Here is a 22,394-nt window from a genome sequence, read left to right as displayed (position 1 = left end):
ATTTTTTTAAGAACTAGAACAAAAAAATCTTAAAATGTGTATGGAGACACAAAAGACCCCGAATAGCCAAAGCAAACTTGAGGGAAAAAAACGGAGCTGGAGGAATCAGACTCCCTGACTTCAGACTATACTACAAAGCTACAGTAATCAAGACAATATGGTACTGGCACAAAAATAGAAACATAGATCAATGGAACAAGAGAGAAAGCCCAGAGATAAACCCATGCACCTATGGTCAACTAATCTATGAAAAAGGAGGCAAGCATATATAATGGAGAAAAGACAGTCTCTTCAATAAGTGGTGCTGGGAAAACTGGACAGCTACATGTAAAAGAATGAAAGTAGAATACTCCCTAACACCATACACAAAAATAAACCCAAAATGGATTAGAGACCTAAATGTAAGACTGGACGCTATAAAACTCTTAGAGGAAAACATAGGAAGGACACTCTTTGACATAAATCACAGCAAGATCTTTTTTGATCCACCTCCTAGAGTAATGGAAATAAAAACAAAAATAAAAAAATGGGACCGAATGAAACTTAAAAGCTTTTGCACAGCAAAGGAAACCATAAACAAGACGAAAAGAGAACCCTCAGAATGAGAGAAAATATTCGCAAACGAATCAACGGACAAAGGATTAATCTCTAAAATATATAAACAGCTCATGCAGCTCAATATTAAAGAAACAAACAACCCAATCCAAAAATGGGCAGAAGACCTAAATAGACATTTCTCCAAAGAAGACATACAGATGGCCAAGAAGCACATGAAAAGCTGCTCAACATCACTAATTATTAGAGAAATGCAAATCAAAACTACAAGGAGGTATCACCTCACACCAGTTACAATGGGCATCATCAGAAAATCTACAAACAACAAAGGCTGGAGAGGGTGTGAAAAAAAGGGAACCCTCTTGCACTGTTGGTGGGAATGTAAATTGATACAGCCACTATGGAGAACAGTATGGAGGTTCCTTAAAAAACTAAAAATAGAATTACCATACGACCCAGCAATCCCACTACTGGGCATATACGCAGAGAAAACCATAATTCAAAAAGACACATGTCCCCCAATGTTCACTGCAGCACTATTTACGATAGCCAGGTCATGAAAGCAACCTAAATGCCCATCAACAGACGAATGGGTAAAGAAAAGGTGGTACATATATACAATGGAATATTACTCAGCCATAAAAAGGAACGAAATTGGGTCATTTGTAGAGGCGTGGATGGATCTAGAGACTGTCATACAGAGTGAAGTAAGTCAGAAAGAGAAAAACAAATATCGTATATTAATGCATATATGTGGAACCTAGAAAAATGGTACCGATGAACCATTTGCAGGGCAGAAATTGAGACACAGATGTAGAGAACAAACGTATGGACACCAAGGGGGGAATGTGGCAGGGGGGCTGGTGGTGTGATGAATTGGGAGATTGGGATTGACATATATACACTAATATGTATAAAATGGGTAACTAATAAGAACCTGCTGTATAAAAAAATAAATAAAATTAAATTTTAAAAAAAGGTATCATCTGGAGGACTTTCCTGGTAGCGCTGTGGTTAAGAATCCACCTGCCAACACAGGGGACATGGGTTCGAGCCCTGCTCTGGGAAGATCCCACATGCATGGAGCAACTAAGCCCGTGTGCCACAACTCCTGAGCCTGCGCTCTAGAGCCTGCAAGCCACAACTACTGAAGCCCACACGCCTAGGGCCCGTGCTCCGCAAGAAGAGAAGCCACCGCAATGAGAAGCCCACGCACCGCAACAAAGAGTAGCCCCGGCTCGCCGCAACTAGAGAAAAGCCCGCACGCAGCAACGAAGACCCAGTGCAGCCAAAAATAAATAAATAAATAACTTTATTTATTTATTTTTTTAAAAAAGGTATCATCTGGGACATGGAAAAGTTCTTTTACATATGACGTTTCCTGTTAGCCATAGTAGAGAACAATCTCAATCTAACCTTTTAAAATTACAAACAAAGGCAGTATAAGCCTAGTAAGAATCTTCTTCTGCATAACATAAGACCTCAACTTAGATGTAGAACAGAAGAATTTTCAAGGATTTATTTATATCTGATTACTTCAAAATGATTTCAAATGTTTTATAAATCTAAATATACATAACTGAAAATAAAATGGGAGACAATAAAAAGGATTAATAGTATTCCTGCTACCCAGTAATCAGATACCTAATTATTTCAGCTGGGGTACTGAAAGGAAACACACTGACAACCTTCCCTAAAGCCCACTATCTCTTCTGTAATAAGAATTTCATAATAATTATTTAATAGGGCTGAAGCAAGAAGTAAATAAAATATCAAATACCTAGTATAATTCCTGGTACTCAATAAATAAAGGTTATTATTACTATTACATAGATTTTCAGAAACATACATTTTCCTAAAACCTAATTCAAGGAGAAATATAATTCGTGGGTCCTTACATAAAGGCCACGAGATGATACAATGAATCACATCTTTAACCACTGTTTTTCAAAAGGAAATTCATGTACTGACCTCTATCAAAGCTGAGGGTATAATCTTAATGGCACAACATTATATTTTAACTCAGTGAAGAATGTATTAATGGCAGAAGGCTTTGATAATATAGTCTGATGAACTTTTAGGACAGAATGGAGTTTGTTGGATCTAAAGTAGTGTTAAAGTAGTTGACATGTTCACTGTAATGTTTTTCTCAAATACCAGATGTCCCCGATTCTTAAGAAGAATTCATAACTGAATCCTTTTAGAAATCAAAATATATTTACCTTTGTGGGTATATATTCCAGAGTCTTGAATTCATTCATATATTCATCTAAAAACACTTTAAAAGTGTTGACCCAAACTCTGACTGGAGATTCACTCCAATCACGCTGCTCAAGCCTCATGGTCTTTTCCAAAATCTGTTCAAATAGTGCGTAGAGGTCTTTATACCGTATGCTTTTCCCATCATCTATCTAATAAGCAATAAGAGAAGAAATGTAAGGTTTTATGAAGAAATTCTTTATATATAGAAGACTGATTCAATTTTTATTGGGTAGTTATTTTGAATAAAAATTAGGATCCTGATATACTTTCTAATGGGCGTGTCCATGAGGTCATGTGGTATTTGTAAATTCCCACTCTACTATGGAATGTCTGCAGAATAAAACCCGCTAAATTTTAGTAAAATACCTAACAGTTTAAACAATGTAATAATTGGAGAAAGTCCTGGGAATTTTTAACTATATTTAGCTATAAAGATTATTTGCATCCCTCTTAATTACCTATCCCCAGAAATGAACCTTGTTTAGATAGTTCCACTCTAAAACTGAAAAAGTGAATACCTGAATTCTTGCCTAGTGAAACATTAGGCAACCTTTACTTTGATTCATTTTTCCAAAGAAGAATGACATGCTTAGAATAACACCGTATTTCTTGCAAAGGAATCTACATGGAATTCCTTTTAACTTATTTAAATGAGGTGTGGAGTCTTCATGAGAAAGAAAAAAACATCATTTAAGTGACCAAAACGTATTATATACATTTAAAATGTATTTCTCTTTCACCTCCTCAGAATTAGAAGTTGAACCTCTTTGATCCAGGGTTAGAAAACCACTATTAAGCTCTAGTTCATAACGTTGGCTCTTCCTATGTGATACAAAGTATATTGGTCCCTAATCTAGAAAATAAAGGTATGAAGCATGACAAGCAGTTAGCAGGATTAGAAAAATATGGCCAACATTGTCTCTACCCAAACCTAGTCATTTGCCGTAGCCTGATTACTACTTTATTATGGTCTTGAAATTATTGCTAAGACTGCATGGTTCCTATTTTTAAAAGGCAAAAAAATCTTATACTGAGTAGAATATACACAGGAAAGTTCTCCTGATTTCTCTTTACACATTAAATTACAGGTTGAACAAAGAAAAACCAATTAAATACAAATTATTTTTTATAGAATAAATATGACAATTCAGAGATACTAATAAAGATTCTATAGATCAAAAGCATTATTTTATACTTTAGCACCAATAATAAATTTTCTAAACCATGACCAACATCATATGAAAGTATAGGTAAATCTGAAAGTGATACAAACTCATATATAGAAATCAGTGAACATAAACTGCTCTAATTCTACTGAATAAAAAAGTATAATAATTCCAACACAAATGAGAATTAGAAGCTGGAGCCAGAGCTAAAAGGATTATGAGAAGTCAAAATAGTAAAGAGCCACTGGGTGAAAAAGAATCATACCTAGAATATCTGAATTCAAGATCTTAAGATGAAAATATACCTATAACAGGGGAAAAAAAAAAACTGCTCAGGGAAATTTGAGAATGCTATTAATCTGAGGTCAGTCAGTATATTTTTCCCTATCTATCCCTAAAACAAAAAGAAGACACTGGAGAAATCTCTAGTTGAACATGGCCTCTGTATTATTTTTTATGGCATTGTCAAATTTTTCATATGTTGAACTTCTGAATATCTCCTGACACAGTTTAACTTACCGCCAATGCAGATGAATAAAAGCTGAAGATATTCTGCCGAAATTCTTTCAGAGCTTTTTTAAATACAACATCCACTAGTGTGTCTTTCTTGCTGTCTTCATTATCTAGGTCATTCATCTGGGGACCACAGAAAGAGATTTTGTACACAGTCAACTAAATTGAAAAGAAGTGAATGCCACTCTGGACACATACTGTTTCTTCAACAATGACCGTCCTGAAAGGGCAAACTATCATGGGACCCAGATAAAAGCATGACCAGATAGCCAAAGTTTTATTACTACTAGATGATTTCTAAAGTCCCTTCTAACATTGTATGATTCCACAGTTCTGCTACCAAAAAGACAACTCAAAGTGTGCAATGACAAGCCTCACCTTCCCATGCAGAATACAACATGACACTTACGGTAAAACTGAAGTCAACAGTAAAGCCTAAAACTTTAAATCCTGTCTACGCAGTCTGACTCATACAAATCCTATTATTTGCACCTTTCTGGTAAAGAAACAGACGCTCTAACTTACTGAAGCATATATACTTTAGGGGGCATATCCTGATATACAAGCATTCCACAGTCAAAGCTGCTCAGGGGCCTAACTGAGCAGGCAAAGTGTACCTTTTTCAGAAGAAATTCATCCATGCTTTTTAAATCACTGGCACTTGCTATGATCTGGACAGAGTCATTTTGCCAGTGCATAGACTCCAAAGCCACGCTGCTGATCTTCACATTTCGCTTGCGCCTTGCCTTTGGAGAAGGCTCTTTGTTCTCTTTGAACTCCTTCCGGCAACTCCCAGGCAATTCTGGACTCAAAGGAGGTGTTGGCTGATTCTGAGATAATTCTATAAATCAAGATAGAGTGTCCAAAAAAAATTTCTTTTAGTAAAAATACTGAAATCTCTACATCCTTCTTTTTAAGTTCCTTTAGTAAGTAAGTCACTGAAGGAAACATGTAAATATCTGAAAAGTAAAGTAACATTAATGTTTAAGTTCAGGCAGTTAGGCAGTAAATCCAGATTGTACATTTGTACAGAAAATGTATTTAAGAATTATCACTTTTCAATGGGAAATGCTATCGTGTCTCCCAAAGAGATGAGGTCTGATACTGAAAATCTGGATGGAAGTGTCTTGTAGAACTGAAGCCTGGATCCCAAAGACCTCAGTCCCCAAGAAAAGAAAGAAGAGTACACAATCACACTAGCATGTTAAATGCTGACTATTAACCCAGTCATAGCTTTACTATATCTGTTTGAAAGAACATCCAGCTATATACAAATCCAATAAGCCAGTGAAATTTGATAATTATTATTATTTGTTTACTAGGGTCTAAAGCCATAAATGCTTCAGTGACAATATCTGGTGTTAGGCTGGCAACCTCTATTTAGGGAACCAGGTAACTCAACTGGTTCACTTCTGCCTGTATCTCCTTGCTATTTAGGATTTTCACATATATTTCCCAAATAACTGTATGAATTTCTCAGATAATTCCTGGAATTAACTAGCTCTGTATATAATATTGGAAAACACAAAAAATTTTCTCTGCAATTGTTTACACCAGAGAAATTGGGTTCCACGTAGTCCATTATAATCTAGAACTACACTGGATTTGCCAACGCCTACCTGGGGCTTGATGAAAAAGTTGGCCCCATTTCACATATGTTTTCCCCACATATATTTACCTTACCTTCTGTCCAATGGTATATCCTCATTCCATCTAAAAGCTAATTCTGACAATAAAGGAAAAAAAATAGCCTCCTACTTGCTAAATGCCACCTTAGGCAGGAAGTGAAACAAACTTGAGATATGGCACCAGAATAAAAATTATAAAGATATAGGATATAAGTATATTCAAATTGGTGTCAACTAATATTAATTCCATTATATAACCTAGATATATAAGTATCTAATTATTTCATTTAGCAAAGTCAATATCGTTCTTTATACTAAAAGAAATAATAGTTACTAAAGAAACTGTCTATAATCCAATTTCAGCATTAAAAACAAGGGCTACCTTAATAAATCTCTACCCAAAGATAAATAAAAAGGCTACAATCAAGTTTTATACATGTATCCTTATTAAGCAAACACACAATGAAGTCTGCTAATAATATATACTTCAACCAAAGAGCTTCCTAATTCTTTCTTGGAAATCAGCAGTGGAGAATATAACTGTGAAATATGAAAAATTTAGAATGACTACTGTAAACCAGATAAGATAAAACAAATTGATCCTCTTAGGAATTCCAAATTTTCCAAACTGAACCTGTAGTATTCACTTAATTTACTACTGGCTTTATCCATATCAGTTTGCAAAGTGATAGGAGCAAAGCCACAAGACAGAAAAACAGGATTCTAATTAAATTTCTACCAGTTTTTCCTTTGACACACAGATGCCTCTGCTCTGGCTGATCCATTCCCATGTGAAACTTGATCTTTCCTCCCTTTATCTTATCCTTTGTCCCTTTATTTTTATCTCATTCTAGATGTGAGAAGTTTTGTTTACTTATTTTAACTGGGCCTGTTCTATCTCTTCTTAGAGATAATAACTTTCTTCCTAGGGCCTCTTTCTATTTTATTCAATACTGATATTTCATCCACCCACCGGTATTTTACCCACTCATTACTACACATCCACCTCTGATGTATATCCCTGTTTAAGATAGCTGGCATCTTTACATGGTAATTAAAAACGTTCATACATACTTGGGCAAAGGGCTTGGGAAGAATGGGCTAATCTTCTAATACTGGGACTACTGGAATCCTTAGAGAGTTAATAATTCTAGCATTTAGAAAGGCCATATCTCAACAGATGAACTAACTGTTGGGTATTTTCTAATGTGCTATGATTGATGCCCCAAAAGTTAAAATAACAGCTACCACTATAAAGTCCCAGGAACATATAGTAGGTACTTTAGCACAATGGTTATGAATACGGACTCTGGAGCTAGACTGTCTGAATTCAAATCTCAGCTCTGCCAATTGCTATACGTGTATAAGCAAATAACTCTGTGCCTCAGCTTTCTTATCTATAAACTAGGAATAATAATCATATCAACCTCAAAAAATTGTTGTGAGGATCAATGGAGTTAATCACATACAATATGCTTAGTACAGTGCCTTGTATGTAGTAAGCACTCAAAAATTAGCTGCTGTCATTAATTTTTACTAGGAATATACATTTGTTAAGTGAATGAATGATGGCTAGATTTTTACACTTTAGAAAACTGAGGCTAATCGAAGATTCACAATCGTTCTTGAAGTTGTTGTTACTTCACTGTTTTGTGCCACATTTCCCTGAAACTTCTATTATAGGTAAAATTTAATTTTATAATTATCTATTAGTTAAGGAGGGACTTAACAATCTTGGTCCTATCTCATTAGAATATCTCACCAACAGGATTACCATTACAAATACTAGAGGGATAGTAAACTTTCAGAAAGAGTAAACAGAAATTATGAAGACAATCTCCACCCTTTGTCCATTTTTACCATCTGGAAACTGATGAGCTGGAATCATATCTGAGCCAGCAAAGAGTGCCGAAACCTCCGAATGGGTGGCAGGTTTCACTCTGGTAGTCTTCTTCTCCCCTTGTTTCCCTTTGGCCCAGAATCTCATCTTAGCTCTCTGAGGTCTGTTTACAAAAAAAAAAAAAAAAGTAACAATGGAAATTAGCATGTCCTATTGACAATATCTGTACGTCACTTTAAGTTATATGAACACCTTTCGTGTGAATTAATTCATTTAACCTTCACAGTTAAGTTTTAGTCATAGTTAATCTTCAATTGTACATTTAAACTTCATCTGGAAGGTAAATGATAGTTTCCTCATCTTGAATACAGAAATAATGAGACTCAGGGATGTTAACAAAAACCACCATTTATCTGAGTTGTTATCATGCTCCAAGTACAAGTGCTTATATAGAATTACCTTAATTAACTACAACAACAAGTTTACATTCAAACCATAACCGTTTTTCAGGTGAAAAACTGGTAGCTTAAACATTAGGTAACTTTCCCAAGGTTATACAGCCAGTGAGTAACGAAGTTGAGAATCACACCTACTATGCTCTATATTGTCTCATTCTTAGTGCTTATATACTCTCGCCCATCATATAAATCAAGGAAACATCCTGAGATAATAACAGTTCACATTTACTGACCATATAGTATATATCCTAACCTCGTACTAGGAGGCTTACTTGTACATTAATTTATTGGTTCCTTTTTTTTTTGAGCATCTACTAGGAGCCAGGCACTATGCCTTACTTATGATGCCTTCTTTTCACAACTACCATGATAAATAGGTATTTTTATCCTAACTTTACACATGAGCAACCTGAGGCTCAGAGGGCTGATGGAGATGGAAGTTAAAATCAGGTCTGTCTGCTATTGAAGCCCATGTTCTTTTATCCATGCTTCCTTCTTTTTCTAGTAGCTTATTACTAATCCTATACATCCATATAGTATAAATGGAAATTGTTCTACAAGACTTATTACAAATGATAGCATTCTCTGGCCATTCTCATTTCTTTTCTGCTCCCTAGAGCAACCCTTTTGAATTTATTTAGCTGATTCTTTTAATATTTACCATACTTATATTGCTATCATATTTGTGACCACAAATAATAATTAAGCATATTCCAACTCCAGTTCTATACCCTCCACGAACACAGACATCCCCGCAACAGAATATCATAATTTTAGTTAGATCAATACACAGTATTTTCTTTTAGTAGTATTCACTAATTTTTTTACTCTGTAAATAATATTCACAACTGAGACATACAGTACCCTCCGTAACCAATATTTTTCTAGAGTTAGTGTTTTGTTTTACATTTGCACACTTTCCTACACCCAATTCACCTCCAAGTGTCTCCCCATTTGCATCTCTCTCAACATGTTGAAACATAGTAGGTACACCATCAGTTCCATGTTCTTGAAGAAATCTTTCCCAGAGCCATCTAACCTGCTCTAATCTGGCATGGTTCCCTCAGTGATTGCTGTACAACCATCACTTGAAAAGCTACTTTCACCATCATAATGGAGATGTTTTTTGTCTCTACTGTTTTATGATGACGTGTCTCTTGGTATGGGTCTATTTTCATTCATTATGTTGGGCCCTCAGGGGGCCCTTTCAATCTATAGAAACTCAAGTCCTTCAGTTCCATGAAATTTATTTGAATTAATTTATTTTTACTTTGTCCTATCTTTCCAGAGCTCCTATCAGTGGGTCACTGGATGTCCTGAACTGCTCCTCTAATTTTCCTATCTTTTCTTGTCTCTTCTATCCCTTTGTCTTTTGGCTCAACTTTCTGACAGATGTCCTCAACTTTCTCTCTAACTCTTCTGACTTCTTTATGCTATCACAGTTTCAATTTTCAAGTACTCTTTTTTATTATGAATGTTTCCCTTTAAAGTATTCTGTTTGGTTTCATGAATGTAGTTATATTTATTTATGCAGAAGGTCTACTGATAGTTGTATTTGTCTGTCTTGAAGTTTTCCTTCCCCTGTATAGTTTATTGCTTCCAAGTTGTACTTTACCCATTAGTTTTAGATTCTTTCACTTCAGATGTCTCCTCAAATGTGTGGTGATCAAAAGTAGGGTATAAACAAGCTTCTTGGAAGGTCTAGTGTGCATTGGTGGGGCTTCCAAACTGTGGTCGTCCTTGTAGGGTTATCTGGCTGGTCCAATTTGTAGGGAGAGCCCCTGATAGCAATATCTTTAGGTCCTTCCATGAGGGTTGGATGGAAGTCCCAAAGACTCTTTGAATCATCTGCTTAGACAGTATGTGAAACGTGGAAGCTGAATACAGAAAAAAATCTGGGGGATCTTAACATTCAGTATGTAAACATTCATTAAATCCCCCTGTTCCAAATATGTACCCCAATCCTCAACTGTATCTGGTTACCTCCAAGTGCAGAAATCTTCTGTTTTATCCTTTCCAGAAAATAAATCTCCTGTTTTCTGCTAGGATTGGGGAAGACCAGTCAGCCAGATGCTGCTTTCTCAGTTTTACCCAGTTGGTTTAGGATTCAACTTTCTCCTATCTACAAAGACATTTAAAATTTGTCTATCTACTTTTTGGATTCCACGTTTTTATTATTGCTGTCTCCTGTTTTATTACTGCTGTCTCCTGTTGTTTTTGTCCTGTATAGGTTTTGTTATTTTAGGAGGATGTGGAAATTAAATGTATATAGTTAATCTGCTATCTCCACCTGTATGTTTTTTCTATGTTACATTTTGTTTCCCAAAACTTGATCTCCAGCATAATCTGCTCTAGATTTGGGTTACCTTGGATTATGCCTCTACAGTCATTGAGAAAGTGATCTTTAATAGGGTTATGAACCAGATAGATTTCAATGAGATATTCAAGTGTTCAGTGAGGGCCCAACTGCCTTACATAACACAGTAAGGGACAAAGACATATTCTTGATACATAAAAACTTCATATACTCTCCTAAAGAGAACAGAGTTATTTCCTGAAAGTCTTTTCCAGTTCCATTTGTAAAACACTTAACTCAGGACAGAATCCAAGTCCAAAAGTGGAAAATATTTTCAATCTAATCTGGTCTAATCTCTTTTCTTTTACAACCAAAAATCCTAAGTCATATAATGAAGTAAAGACTTTGCCCAAATCACAGTGCTAAACATATAAAAAGACAAAGCTCATTATATATATCTGAATTATTTATGCTACTGTCACACAGTAGGTACTTAGTATTTGTTGAAAAATAAATTTCAAAACTTTCAAAATTGATAGCTATTCTATCAATTATGCTTTTAAAAAGATGCTCAGTATTTAACTATAGTCTATTAGTAAGTAAAATTATATTACCCCTATTAACAGTCAGTGTATGCTTTATACCTTATATCTGAATCTGAAGCCTTCTGTCTCACTGCCAACTTCGTAATCTCTCCTTGAGACATGGTCTTATGAAGCTTTGCTTCTTCATCAACTGAGGAAAAACGCTGTGATGTCTGTAATAATTACATATGTAAAGACCTTAAAACCAAGTAATTATATCATAGCACTGTAATTAAAACTCAGGTTATAGAATTATTTGAGAATTACACCTATTAAGAACATTCAAAAATACATTCATATTACTCAGAGATGCATTAAAATAAAAAAACCTACTAAAAATTCCATTAACTTCATACAGTAATCTGAAGTAAAGAGAACTTGGGTCAATGAAAATGCTAAACAGGAACTACTAGCTCATGTTTTCCAACAATTTAACAAAGAATATCTAGTAGGGTGAAAGAAAAAAAAGAACATCAAGTGGAAAAGTAAGAAAAAAATCAAAACCATCTAAAGATAGAGACAAAAGATCCAGGACCTGATAAATCTAGAATACTAAGCATAGTTTTTCATACCTTCTTTTATTTGTCCCTAAACAGATGATAATTATTTTTATGGCTAACTTGCTATTATAGATTCTTATATCCAGTTAAGGATTGAAAAGAGCTAGAACACAGGAAGATAAGAAAAACCAAAAGACCAAAGAATAAAATATCATTATACTCACTAATGGTCTAAATTATGAACAACTTACATAGCTATAAAACTGGGACCTGAATTTCAATTGGTAACTCTTGCTCCATTTGTTTACAATGTGCCCCTTTAAAGACAATACCATTTGGAGGCAGAATTTCTTGTTACCTATTCAAGTCATTTTTCTAATATTTCATTTTTCTACACTTATAATCTTTTCTTTAACCTTTTGGTCTGCATGACTATGGCCTCATCAACAGAAATAGCAGATATCCTGAGCTGTTAAATTTAAAGAACAGACTTCTGCTTCTGGCCAAGATGGAGTAACAAGAACCTGTTCTATCCTCTTGCCTGAAACAACCAAAAACAAAAACAAAATAAAACAAAAACTTCGACAAAATAATATGAAACAGGGACTTCACTGGTGGCGCAGTGGTTAAGAATCCACCTGCTGACAACTGGCTACTGAGGGTCCTGTCTTCATCGGTGGGGTGACTCCAACAAAAGGCTAGAGGTGTGAACCCCAGCACCAGCAGAAGTGGAGACCAGCCGTGTGGCTGACAGGGTCTTCCTGCCCCGGCCGGGTGTCAGGCCTGTGCCTCTGAGGTGGGAAAGCCAAGTTCAGGACATTGATCGACCAGAGACCTCCCAGCTCCACGTAATATCAAATGGCAAAAGCTCTCCCAGAGACCTCCATCACAATGCTAAGACCCAGCTCCACTCAACAACCAGCAAGCTACAGTGCTGGACACCCTATGCCAAACAACGAGCAAGACAGGAACACAACTCCACCCATTAGCAGAAAGGCTGCCTAAAATCATAATAAGGTCGTAGACACCCCAGAACACACCACTGGACACGGTCCTGTCCACCAGAAAGACAAGATCCAGCCTCATCCACAAGAACACAGGCACCAGTTCCCTCCACCAGGAAGCCTACAAAACCCACTGAACCAACCTTAGCCACTGGGGGCAGACACCAAAAACAACAGGAACTACGAACCTGCAGCCAGCGAAAACGAGACCCCAAACACAGTAAGCAAAATGAGAAGACAGAGAAACACACAGCAGCTGAAGGAACAAGGTAAAAACCCACGAGACCAAACAAATGAACAGGAAATAGGCAGTCTACCTGAAAAAGAATTCAGAATAATAATAGTAAAGATGATCCAAAATCTTGGAAATAGAATGGAGAAAATACAAGAAACATTTAACAAGAACCTAAAAGAACTAAAGAGAAAACAAAAAATGATGAACAACACAATAAATGAAATTAACAATTCTAGAGATGGAATCAATAGCAGAATAACTGAGGCAGAAGAACAGATAAGTGACCTGGAAGATAAAACAGTGGAAATAACTACTGCAGAGCAGAATAAAGAAAAAAGAATGAAAAGAATTGAGCACAGTCTTAGAGATCTCTGGGACAACATTAAACGCACCAACATTTGAATTATAGGGGTCCCAGAAGAAGAAGAGAAAAAGGGACTGAGAAAATATTTGAAGACATTATAGTTGAAAACTTCCCTAATATGGGAAAGGAAATAGTCAATCAAGTTCAGGAAGCACAGAGAATCCCATACAGGATAAATCCAAGGAGAAACACTCCAAGACATATATTAATCAAAATATCAAAAATTAAACACAAAGAAAAACTATTAAAAGCAGCAAGGGAAAAACGAAAAATAACATACAAGAAAACCCCGTAAGGTTAACCGCTGATCTTTCAGCAGAAACTCTGCAAGCCAGAAGGGAGCAACAGGACATATTTAAAGTGAGGAAAGGGAAAAACCTACAACCAAGATTACTCTACCCAGCAAGGATCTCATTCAGATTCGATGGAGAAATTAAAACCTTTATAGACAAGCAAAAGTTAAGAGAATTCAGCACTACCAAACCAGCTTTACAACAAATGCTAAGGGAACTTCTAGGCAGGAAACACAAGAGAAGGAAAAGACCTACAATAACAAACCCAAAACAATTAAGAAAATGGTAATAGGAACATACATATCGATAATTACCTTAAATGTAAATGGATTAAATGCTCCCATCAAAAGACACAGGCTGGCTGAATGGATACAAAAACAAGACCCACATATATGCTGTCTACAAGAGACCCACTTCAGACCTAGGGACACATACAGACTGAAAGTGAGGGGATGGAAAAAGATATTCCATGCAAATGAAAATCAAAAGAAAGCTGGAGTAGCAATACTCATATCAGACAAAATAGACTTTAAAATAAAGACTATTACAAGAGACAAAGAAGGACACTACATAATGATCAAGGGATCAATCCAAGAAGAAGATACAACAGTTGTAAATATTTTTGCACCCAACATATAGGAGCACCTCAATACATAAGGCAAATGCTAACAGCCATAAAAGGGGAAATCGACAGTAACACAAACATAGTAGGCGACTTTAACACCCCACTTTCACCAAAGGACAGATCATCCAAAATGAAAATAAGTAAGGAAACACAAGCTTTAAATGGTACATTAAACAAGATGGACTTAATTGATATTTATAGGACATTCCATTCAAAACCAACAGAATACATGTTCTTCTCAAGTGCTGATGGAACATTCTCCAGGATAGATCATATCTTGGGTCATAAATCAAGCCTTGGTAAATTTGAGAAAATTGAAATCATATCAAGTACCTTTTGCAACCACAATGCTATGAGACTAGATATCAATTACAGGAAAAAAATCTGTGAAAAATACAAACACATGGAGGCTAAACAATACACTACTAAATAACCAAGAGATCACTGAAGAAATCAAAGAAGAAATCAAAAAACACCTAGCAACAGATGACAATGAAAACACAATGACCCATAACCTATGGGATGAGGAAAGGAACCAAGATGGCAGAGTAGAAGGACGTGCTCTCACTCCCTCGTGCGAGAACACCAGAATCACAACTACCTGCTGGACAATCATCGACAGGAAGACACTGGAACTCACCAAAAAAGATACCCCACATCCAAAGACAATAGAGAAGCCACAATGAGACGGCCGGAGGGGCGCATTCACAGTAAAATCAAATCCCATAACTGCTGGGTGGGTGACTCACATACTGGAAAACACTTATACCACAGAAGTCCACCCACTGGAGAGAAGGTTCTGAACCCCACGTCAGGCTTCCCTACCTGGGGGTCCGGCAACGGGAGGAAGAATTCCTAGAGAATCAGGCTTTGAAGCCTAGTGGGAATTGATTGCAGGACTTCGACAGGACTGGGGGAAACAGAGACTCCACTCTTGGAGGGCACACACGAAGTAGTGTGCGCATCGGGACCCAGGGGAAGGAGCAGTGACCCCAGGGGAGACTGAACCAGACCTACCTGCTAGTGTTGGAGGGTCCCCTGCATAGGCGGGGGTGGGGGCTGTGGCTCACTGAGGGGACAAGGACACTGACAGCAGACGTTCTGGGAAGTACTCCTGGACGTGAGCCCTCCCAGAGTCTGTCATTAGCCCCACCAAAGAGCCCAGGTAGGCTCCAGTGTTGGGTTGCCTCAGGCCAAACAACCAACAGGGAGGGAACCCAGCCCCACCCATCAACGGTCAAGTGGATTAAAGTTTTACTGAGCTCTGCCCACCAGAGCAACAGTCAGCTCTACCCACTACCAGTCCCTCCCATCAAGCCTCTCAGATAGCCTCATCCACCAGAGGGCAGACAGCAGAAGCGAGAAGAACGACAACCCTGCAGCCTGTGGGACAAAAACCACATTCACAGAAAGATAGACAAGATGAAAATGCAGAGGGCTATGTAACAGAGGAAGGAACAAGATAAAACCCAAGAAAAACAACTAAATGAAGTGGAGATAGGCAACCTTCCAGAAAAAGAATTCAGAATAATGATAGTGAAGATGATCCAGGACCTCGGAAAAATCATGGAGGCAAAGATCGAGAAGATGCAAGAAATGTTTAACAAAGACCTAGAAGAATTAAAGAACAAACAAACAAAGATGAACAATACAATAACTGTAATGAAAACTACACTAGAAGGAATCAATAGCACAATAACTGAGGCAGAAGGACGGATAAGTGACCTGGAAGACAATGGTGGAATTCACTGCTGTGGAACAGAATAAAGAAAAAAGAATGAAAAGAAATGGAGACAGCCTAAGAGACCTCTGGGACAACATTAAATGCAACAACATTCACATTACAGGGGTCCCAGAAGGAGAAGAGAGAGAGAAAGGACCAGAGAAAATATTTGAAGAGATTATAGTGGAAAACTTCCCTAACATGGGAAAGGAAATAGCCCCCAAGTCTGGTAAGCGCGAGTCCCATACAGGATAAACCCAAGGAGAAACATGCCGAGAAACACAGTAATCAAATTGGCAAAAATTAAAGACACAGAAAAATTATTTAAAGCAGCAAGGGAAAAACAAATAATAACATACAAGGGAACTCCCATAAGGTTAACAACTGAGCTCTCAGCAGAAACTCTACAAGTCAGAAGGGAGTAGCATGATATACTTAAAGTGATGAAAGGGAAGAAACTACAACCAAGATTACTCTACCCAGCAAGGATCTCATAGAGATTCGATGGAGAAATCAAAAGCTTTACAGACGAGCAAAAGCTAAGAGAATTCAGCACCACCAAACCAGCTCTATAACAAATGCTAAAGGAACTTCTTTAAGTGGGAAACACAAGAGAAAAAAAGGATCTACAAAAACAAACCCAAAACAATTAAGAAAATGGTAATAGGAACATACATATCGATAATTACCTTAAATGTGAATGGATTAAATGCTCCAACCAAAAGACACAGGCTTGCTGAATGGATACAAAAACAAGACCCATCTATATGCTGTCTACAAGAGACCCCTTTCAGACCTAGGGACACATACAGACTGAAAGTGAGGGGATGGAAAAAGATATTCCATGCAAATGGAAATCAAAAGAAAGCTGGAGTAGCTACACTCATATCAGATTAAATAGACATTAAAATAAAGATTGTTACAAGAGACAAGGAAGGACACTACATAATGACCAAGGGATCAATCCAAGAAGAAGATATTACAATTATAAATATATATGCACCCAACATAGGAGCACCTCAAGACATAAGGCAACTCCTAACAGCTATAAAAGAGGAAATCGACAGTAACACAATAATAGTGGAAGACTTTAACATCTCACTTACACCAATGGACAGGTCATCCAAAATGAAAATAAATAAGGAAACACAAGCTTTAAATGATACATTAAACCAGATGGACTTAATTGACATTTATAGGACATTCCATCCAAAAACAAGAGAATACACATTCTTCTCAAGTGCTCATGGAACATTCTCCAGGATAGATCATATCTTGGGTCACAAATCAAGCCTTGGTAAATTTAAGAAAATTGAAATCGTATCAAGTATCTTTTCTGACCACAATGCTATGAGACTAGATATCAATTACAGGAAAAGATCTGTAAAAATTACAAACACATGGAGGCTAAACAATACACTACTTAATAACCAAGTGATCACTGAAGAAATCAAAGAGGAAATCAAAAAATACCTAGAAACAATTGACAATGGAGACACGACGACCCAAAACCTATGGGATGCAGCAAAAGCAGTTCTAAGAGGGAAGTTTATAGCAATACAATCCTACCTTAAGAAACAGGAAACATCTCAAGTAAACAACCTAACCTTTCACCTAAAGCAATTAGAGAAAGAAGAACAAAAAAACCCCAAAGCTGGCAGAAGGAAAGAAATCATAAAGATCAGAGCAGAAATAAATGAAAAAGAAATGATAGCAAAGATCAATAAAACTAAAAGCTGGTTCTTTGAGAAGATAAACAAAATTGATAAACCATTAGCCAGACTATCAAGAAAACAAGGAAGAAGACTCAAATCAATAAAATTAGAAATGAAAAAGGAGAAGTAACAACTGACACTGCAGAAATTCAAAGGATCATGAGAGATTACTACAAGCAACTCTATGCCAATAAAACGGACAACCTGGAAGAAATGGACAAATCCTTAGAAATGCACAACCTGCCGAGACTGAACCAGGAAGAAAGAGAAAATATGAACAGACCAATCACAAGCACTGAAATTGAAACTGTGATTAAAAATCTTCCAACAGACAAAAGCCCAGGACCAGATGGCTTCACAGGCGAATTCCATCAAACATTTAGAGAAGAACTAACACCTATCCTTCTCAAACTCTTCCAAAATATAGCAGAGGGAGGACCACTCCCAAACTCATTCTACGAGGCCACCATCACCCTAATACCAAAACCAGACAAAGATGTCACAAAGAAAGAAAACTACAGGCCAATATCACTGATAAACATAGATGTAAAAATCCTCAACAAAATACTAGCAAACAGAATCCAACAGCACATTAAAAGGATCATACACCATGATCAAGTGGGGTTTATTCCAGGAATGCAAGGATTCTTCAATATACGCAAATCAATCAATGTGATACACCATATTAACAAACTGAAGGAGAAAAACCATATGATCGTCTCAATAGATGCAGAGAAAGCTTTCGACAAAATTCAACACCCATTTATGATAAAAACCCTACAGAAAGTGGGCATAGAGGGAACTTTCCTCAACATAATAAAGGCCATATATGACAAACCCACAGCCAACATCGTCCTCAATAGTGAAAAACTGAAACCATTTCCAGTAAGATCAGGAACAAGACAAGGTTGCCCACTCTCACCACTATTATTCAACATAGTTTTGGAAGTTTTAACCATGGCAATCAGAGAAGAAAAAGAAATAAAAGGACTCCAAATCAGAAAAGAAGAAGTAAAACTGTCACTGTCTGCAGATGACAGGATGCTATACATAGATAATCCTAAAGACACTACCAGAAAACTACTAGAGCTAATCAATGAATTTGGTAAAGTAGCGGGATACAAAATTAATGCACAGAAATCTCTTGCACTCCTATACACTAATGATGAAAATTCTGAAAGAGAAATTAAGGAAACACTCCTATTTACCATTGCAACAAAAAGAATAAAATACCTAGGAATAAACCTACCTAAGGAGACACAAGACCTGTATGCAGAAAACTATAAGACACTGATGAAAGAAACTGAAGATGATACAAACAGATGGAGAGATATACCATGTTCTTGGATTGGAAGGATCAACACTGTGAAAATGACTATACTACCCAAAGCAATCTACAGATTCAATGCAATCCCTATCAAACTACCACTGGCATTTTTCACAGAACTAGAACAAAAAATTTCACAATTTGTAGGGAAACACAAAAGACCCTGAATAGCCAACGCGATCTTGAGAAAGAAAAACAGAGCTGGAGGAATCAGGCTCCCTGACTTCAGACTATACTACAAAGCTACAGTAATCAAGACAGTATGGTACTGGCACAAAAACAGAAATATAGATCAATGGAACAGGACAGAAAGTCCAGAGGTAAACCCACGCACATGTGGTCACCTTATTTTTGGTAACGGAGGAAAGGATATACAAGGGAGAAAAGACAGCATCTTCTATAAGTGGTGCTGGGAAAACTGGGCAGCTACATGTAAAAGAATGAAATTAGAACACTTCCTAACACCATACACAAAAATAAACTCAAAATGGATTAAAGACCTAAATGTAAGGCCAGACACTATCAAACTCTTAGAGGAAAACATAAGCAGAACACTCTATGACATAAATCACAGCAAGATCTTTTTAGATCCACCTCCTAGAGTAATGGAAATAAAAACAAAAATAAACAAATGGGAATCAATGGAACTTAAAAGCTTTTGCACAGCAAAGGAAACCATAAACAAGATGAAAAGACAACCCTCAGAATGGGAGAAAATATTTGCAAAGGAAGCAATTGACAAAGGATTAATCTCCAAAATTTACAAGCAGCTCATGCAGTTCAATTATCAAGAAAACAAACAACCCAATCCAAAAAATGGGCAGAAGACCTAAACAGACATTTCTCCAAAGAAGATATACAGTTTGCCAACAAACACATGAAAGGATGCTCAACATCACTAATCATTAGAGAAATGCAAATCAAAACTACAATGAGGTATCACCCCACACCAGTCAGAATGGCCATCATCAAAACATCTACAAACAGTAAATGCTGGAGAGGGTGTGGAGAAAAGGGAACCCTCTTGCACTATTGGTAGGAATGTAAATTGATACAGCTACTATGGAGAACAGTATGGAGGTTCCTTAAAAAACTAAAAATAGAACTACCATATGTCCCAGCAATCCCACTACTGGGCATATACCCTGAGAAAACCAGAATTCAAAAAGAGTCATGTACCACAATGTTCACTGCAGCTCTATTTACAATAGCCAGGACGTGGAAGCAACCTAAGTGTCCATTGACAGATGAATGGATAAAGAAGATGTGGCACATATATACAATGGAATATTACTCAGCATAAAAAGAAACGAAATTCAGTTATTTGTAGTGAGGTGGATGGACCTACAGACTGTCATACAGAGTGAAGTAAGTCAGAAAGAGAAAAAGAAATACCATATGCTAACAGATATATATGGAATCTAAAAAAAAAACCATGGATCTGAAGAACCTAGGGGCAGGACAGGAATAAAGATGCAGATGTAGAGAATGGACTTGAGGATACAGGGAGGGGAAGGGTAAGCTGGGACGAAGTGAGAGTGACATGGACTTATATAATATCAAATGTAAAATAGCTAGCTAGTGGGAAGCAGCCGCATAGCATAGGGAGATCAGCTCAGTGCTTTGTGACCACCTAGAGGGGTGGGATAGGGAGGGTGGTGGGAGATGCAAGAGGGAGGAGATATGTGGACATATGTATATGTATAGCTGATTCACTTGGTTATAAAGCAGAAACTAACACACCATTGTAAAGCAATTATACTGCAATAGAGATGTTAAAAAAAAAAAAAAAAGAAACCACCTGCCAATGCAGGTGACATGGGTTCTACCCCTGGTCCAGGAAGATCCCATGTGCTACGGAGCAACTAAGCTCATGAGCAACAACTACCGAGCCTGTGCTCTAGAGCCCGTGAGCCACAACTACTGAGCCTGTGTGCTGCAACTACGGAAGCCCACGCGCCTAGAGCCTGTCCTCTGCAGCAAGAGAAGCCACCATTATGAGAAGCTGGCGCACTGCAACGAGGAGTAGCCCCCACTCGCCACAACTATAGAAAGCCCAAGTGCAGCAATGAAGACCCAATGCAGCCTAAAAAAAAGAAACAGCAGCTATCAAGATAATGAACAGTTAACCCCGAGAGAGCAAAAACTGGGTAGAAATGAAAGTAGAGTTGAATGAACTCATGAAAGAAATAAAAACACAGTAAAGGTCTTTGGTGGCGCAGTGGTTGGGAGTCCGCCTGCCAGTGCAGGGGATGCGGGTTCAGTCCCTGGTCTGGGAGGATCCCACGTGCCGCGGAGCAGCTGCGCCCATGCACCACAACTGTTGAGCCTGCACTCTGGAGCCCGTGAGCCACAGCTGCTGAGCCCATGTGCCACAACTGCTGAGGCCCGTGCGGCTGGAGTCTGTGCTCCGCGGCTGGAGAGGCCACTGTGGTGAGAGGCCCCTACTTGCTGTGACTGGAGAAGGCCAGTGCGCAGCAGCTAGGACACAGCAATCAATCAATCAATAAGAAAGTGAAATGAAGATTAACTTATGAGACGCCTAAGGGAGAAAAAGCACAAATGGAAAATTTAAAGGGGACAAAAGCAGGAAGATAATAAAAAAATATAAAATGATATAAAGAAACAAGCAAAAAGGGTCAGAGAGAAGGCAGTTGAAATGGACGATAGGAAAAGAAAAAAGCTTGTTTGTAATTGCAGTCCCTAAACAAGAAAAACAAAACAACAGAACACAATATTTAAAACTATCATCCAGGAAAACTTTTCAAAAATAAGGCAAGACCAGAATTTACACATTGACAGAGTCCTGCATATATACAGGATAATTAATCTGTAATGATCGACTTAAAGACATATCTTAAACTTTAAATATAAAGAAGAAACTCTGAAGGCATGCAAGTAAAAACATCAAATAACTTATAAGGGCAAGAGATTTAGACTGGTAATAGACTTACCAACAGTAACAAATAAAGTAAGACAACAATAAAATAGCACTTTCAAAAAACTCAGAGAAAGAAAATATGAACCAAGGACTTTATATGTAGCCAAGATGTCCCTTCAAACATCAAGGCTATAGAAAGATCTTGGGGAATTCCATATTGATGGCCCTTCATAAGTAATCTACTAGGGGAAGAGCTTCATCCAACCAAGAGATAAACAGGGAAACATCTGCAAAATATTTGAAGTGATAATTTACTACATTTAATAATAGATCTAAGACAAAAACAAAGGTAGGGACTACAGTGAAAGAATCATATATAAAATTACATGTTCTGACAAAGTAGAAATAAAAGCCTAAAAAATAGG

The 22,394-nt window shown here is 37.2% G+C and overlaps 1 protein-coding gene across 9 annotated transcripts in view; it reads right to left on the bottom strand.

Annotated features, from left to right (window-relative positions):
- The window catches only part of MYO9A (myosin IXA), a 278,184-nt gene that overhangs the window by 55,487 nt on the left and 200,303 nt on the right, over nucleotides 1-22,394 (bottom strand). For all 9 annotated transcript variants that reach the window (XM_059912852.1, XM_059912849.1, XM_059912850.1 and 6 more), the window contains 5 exons: nucleotides 11,363-11,475; nucleotides 7,985-8,127; nucleotides 5,114-5,337; nucleotides 4,503-4,619; nucleotides 2,778-2,966 (listed from right to left, as the gene is read on the bottom strand). In XM_059912852.1, coding sequence (XP_059768835.1) covers nucleotides 2,778-2,966; nucleotides 4,503-4,619; nucleotides 5,114-5,337; nucleotides 7,985-8,127; nucleotides 11,363-11,475 — 786 coding nt within the window. The remainder of the gene's footprint in view (nucleotides 1-2,777; nucleotides 2,967-4,502; nucleotides 4,620-5,113; nucleotides 5,338-7,984; nucleotides 8,128-11,362; nucleotides 11,476-22,394) is intronic.

This window comes from Balaenoptera ricei, chromosome 2 (genome assembly GCF_028023285.1).
Source record: "Balaenoptera ricei isolate mBalRic1 chromosome 2, mBalRic1.hap2, whole genome shotgun sequence".
Lineage (NCBI taxonomy): Eukaryota > Metazoa > Chordata > Mammalia > Artiodactyla > Balaenopteridae > Balaenoptera > Balaenoptera ricei.
Note: the sequence above shows the minus strand (reverse complement) of the source record. Positions and strands in the feature narration are given on the sequence as shown.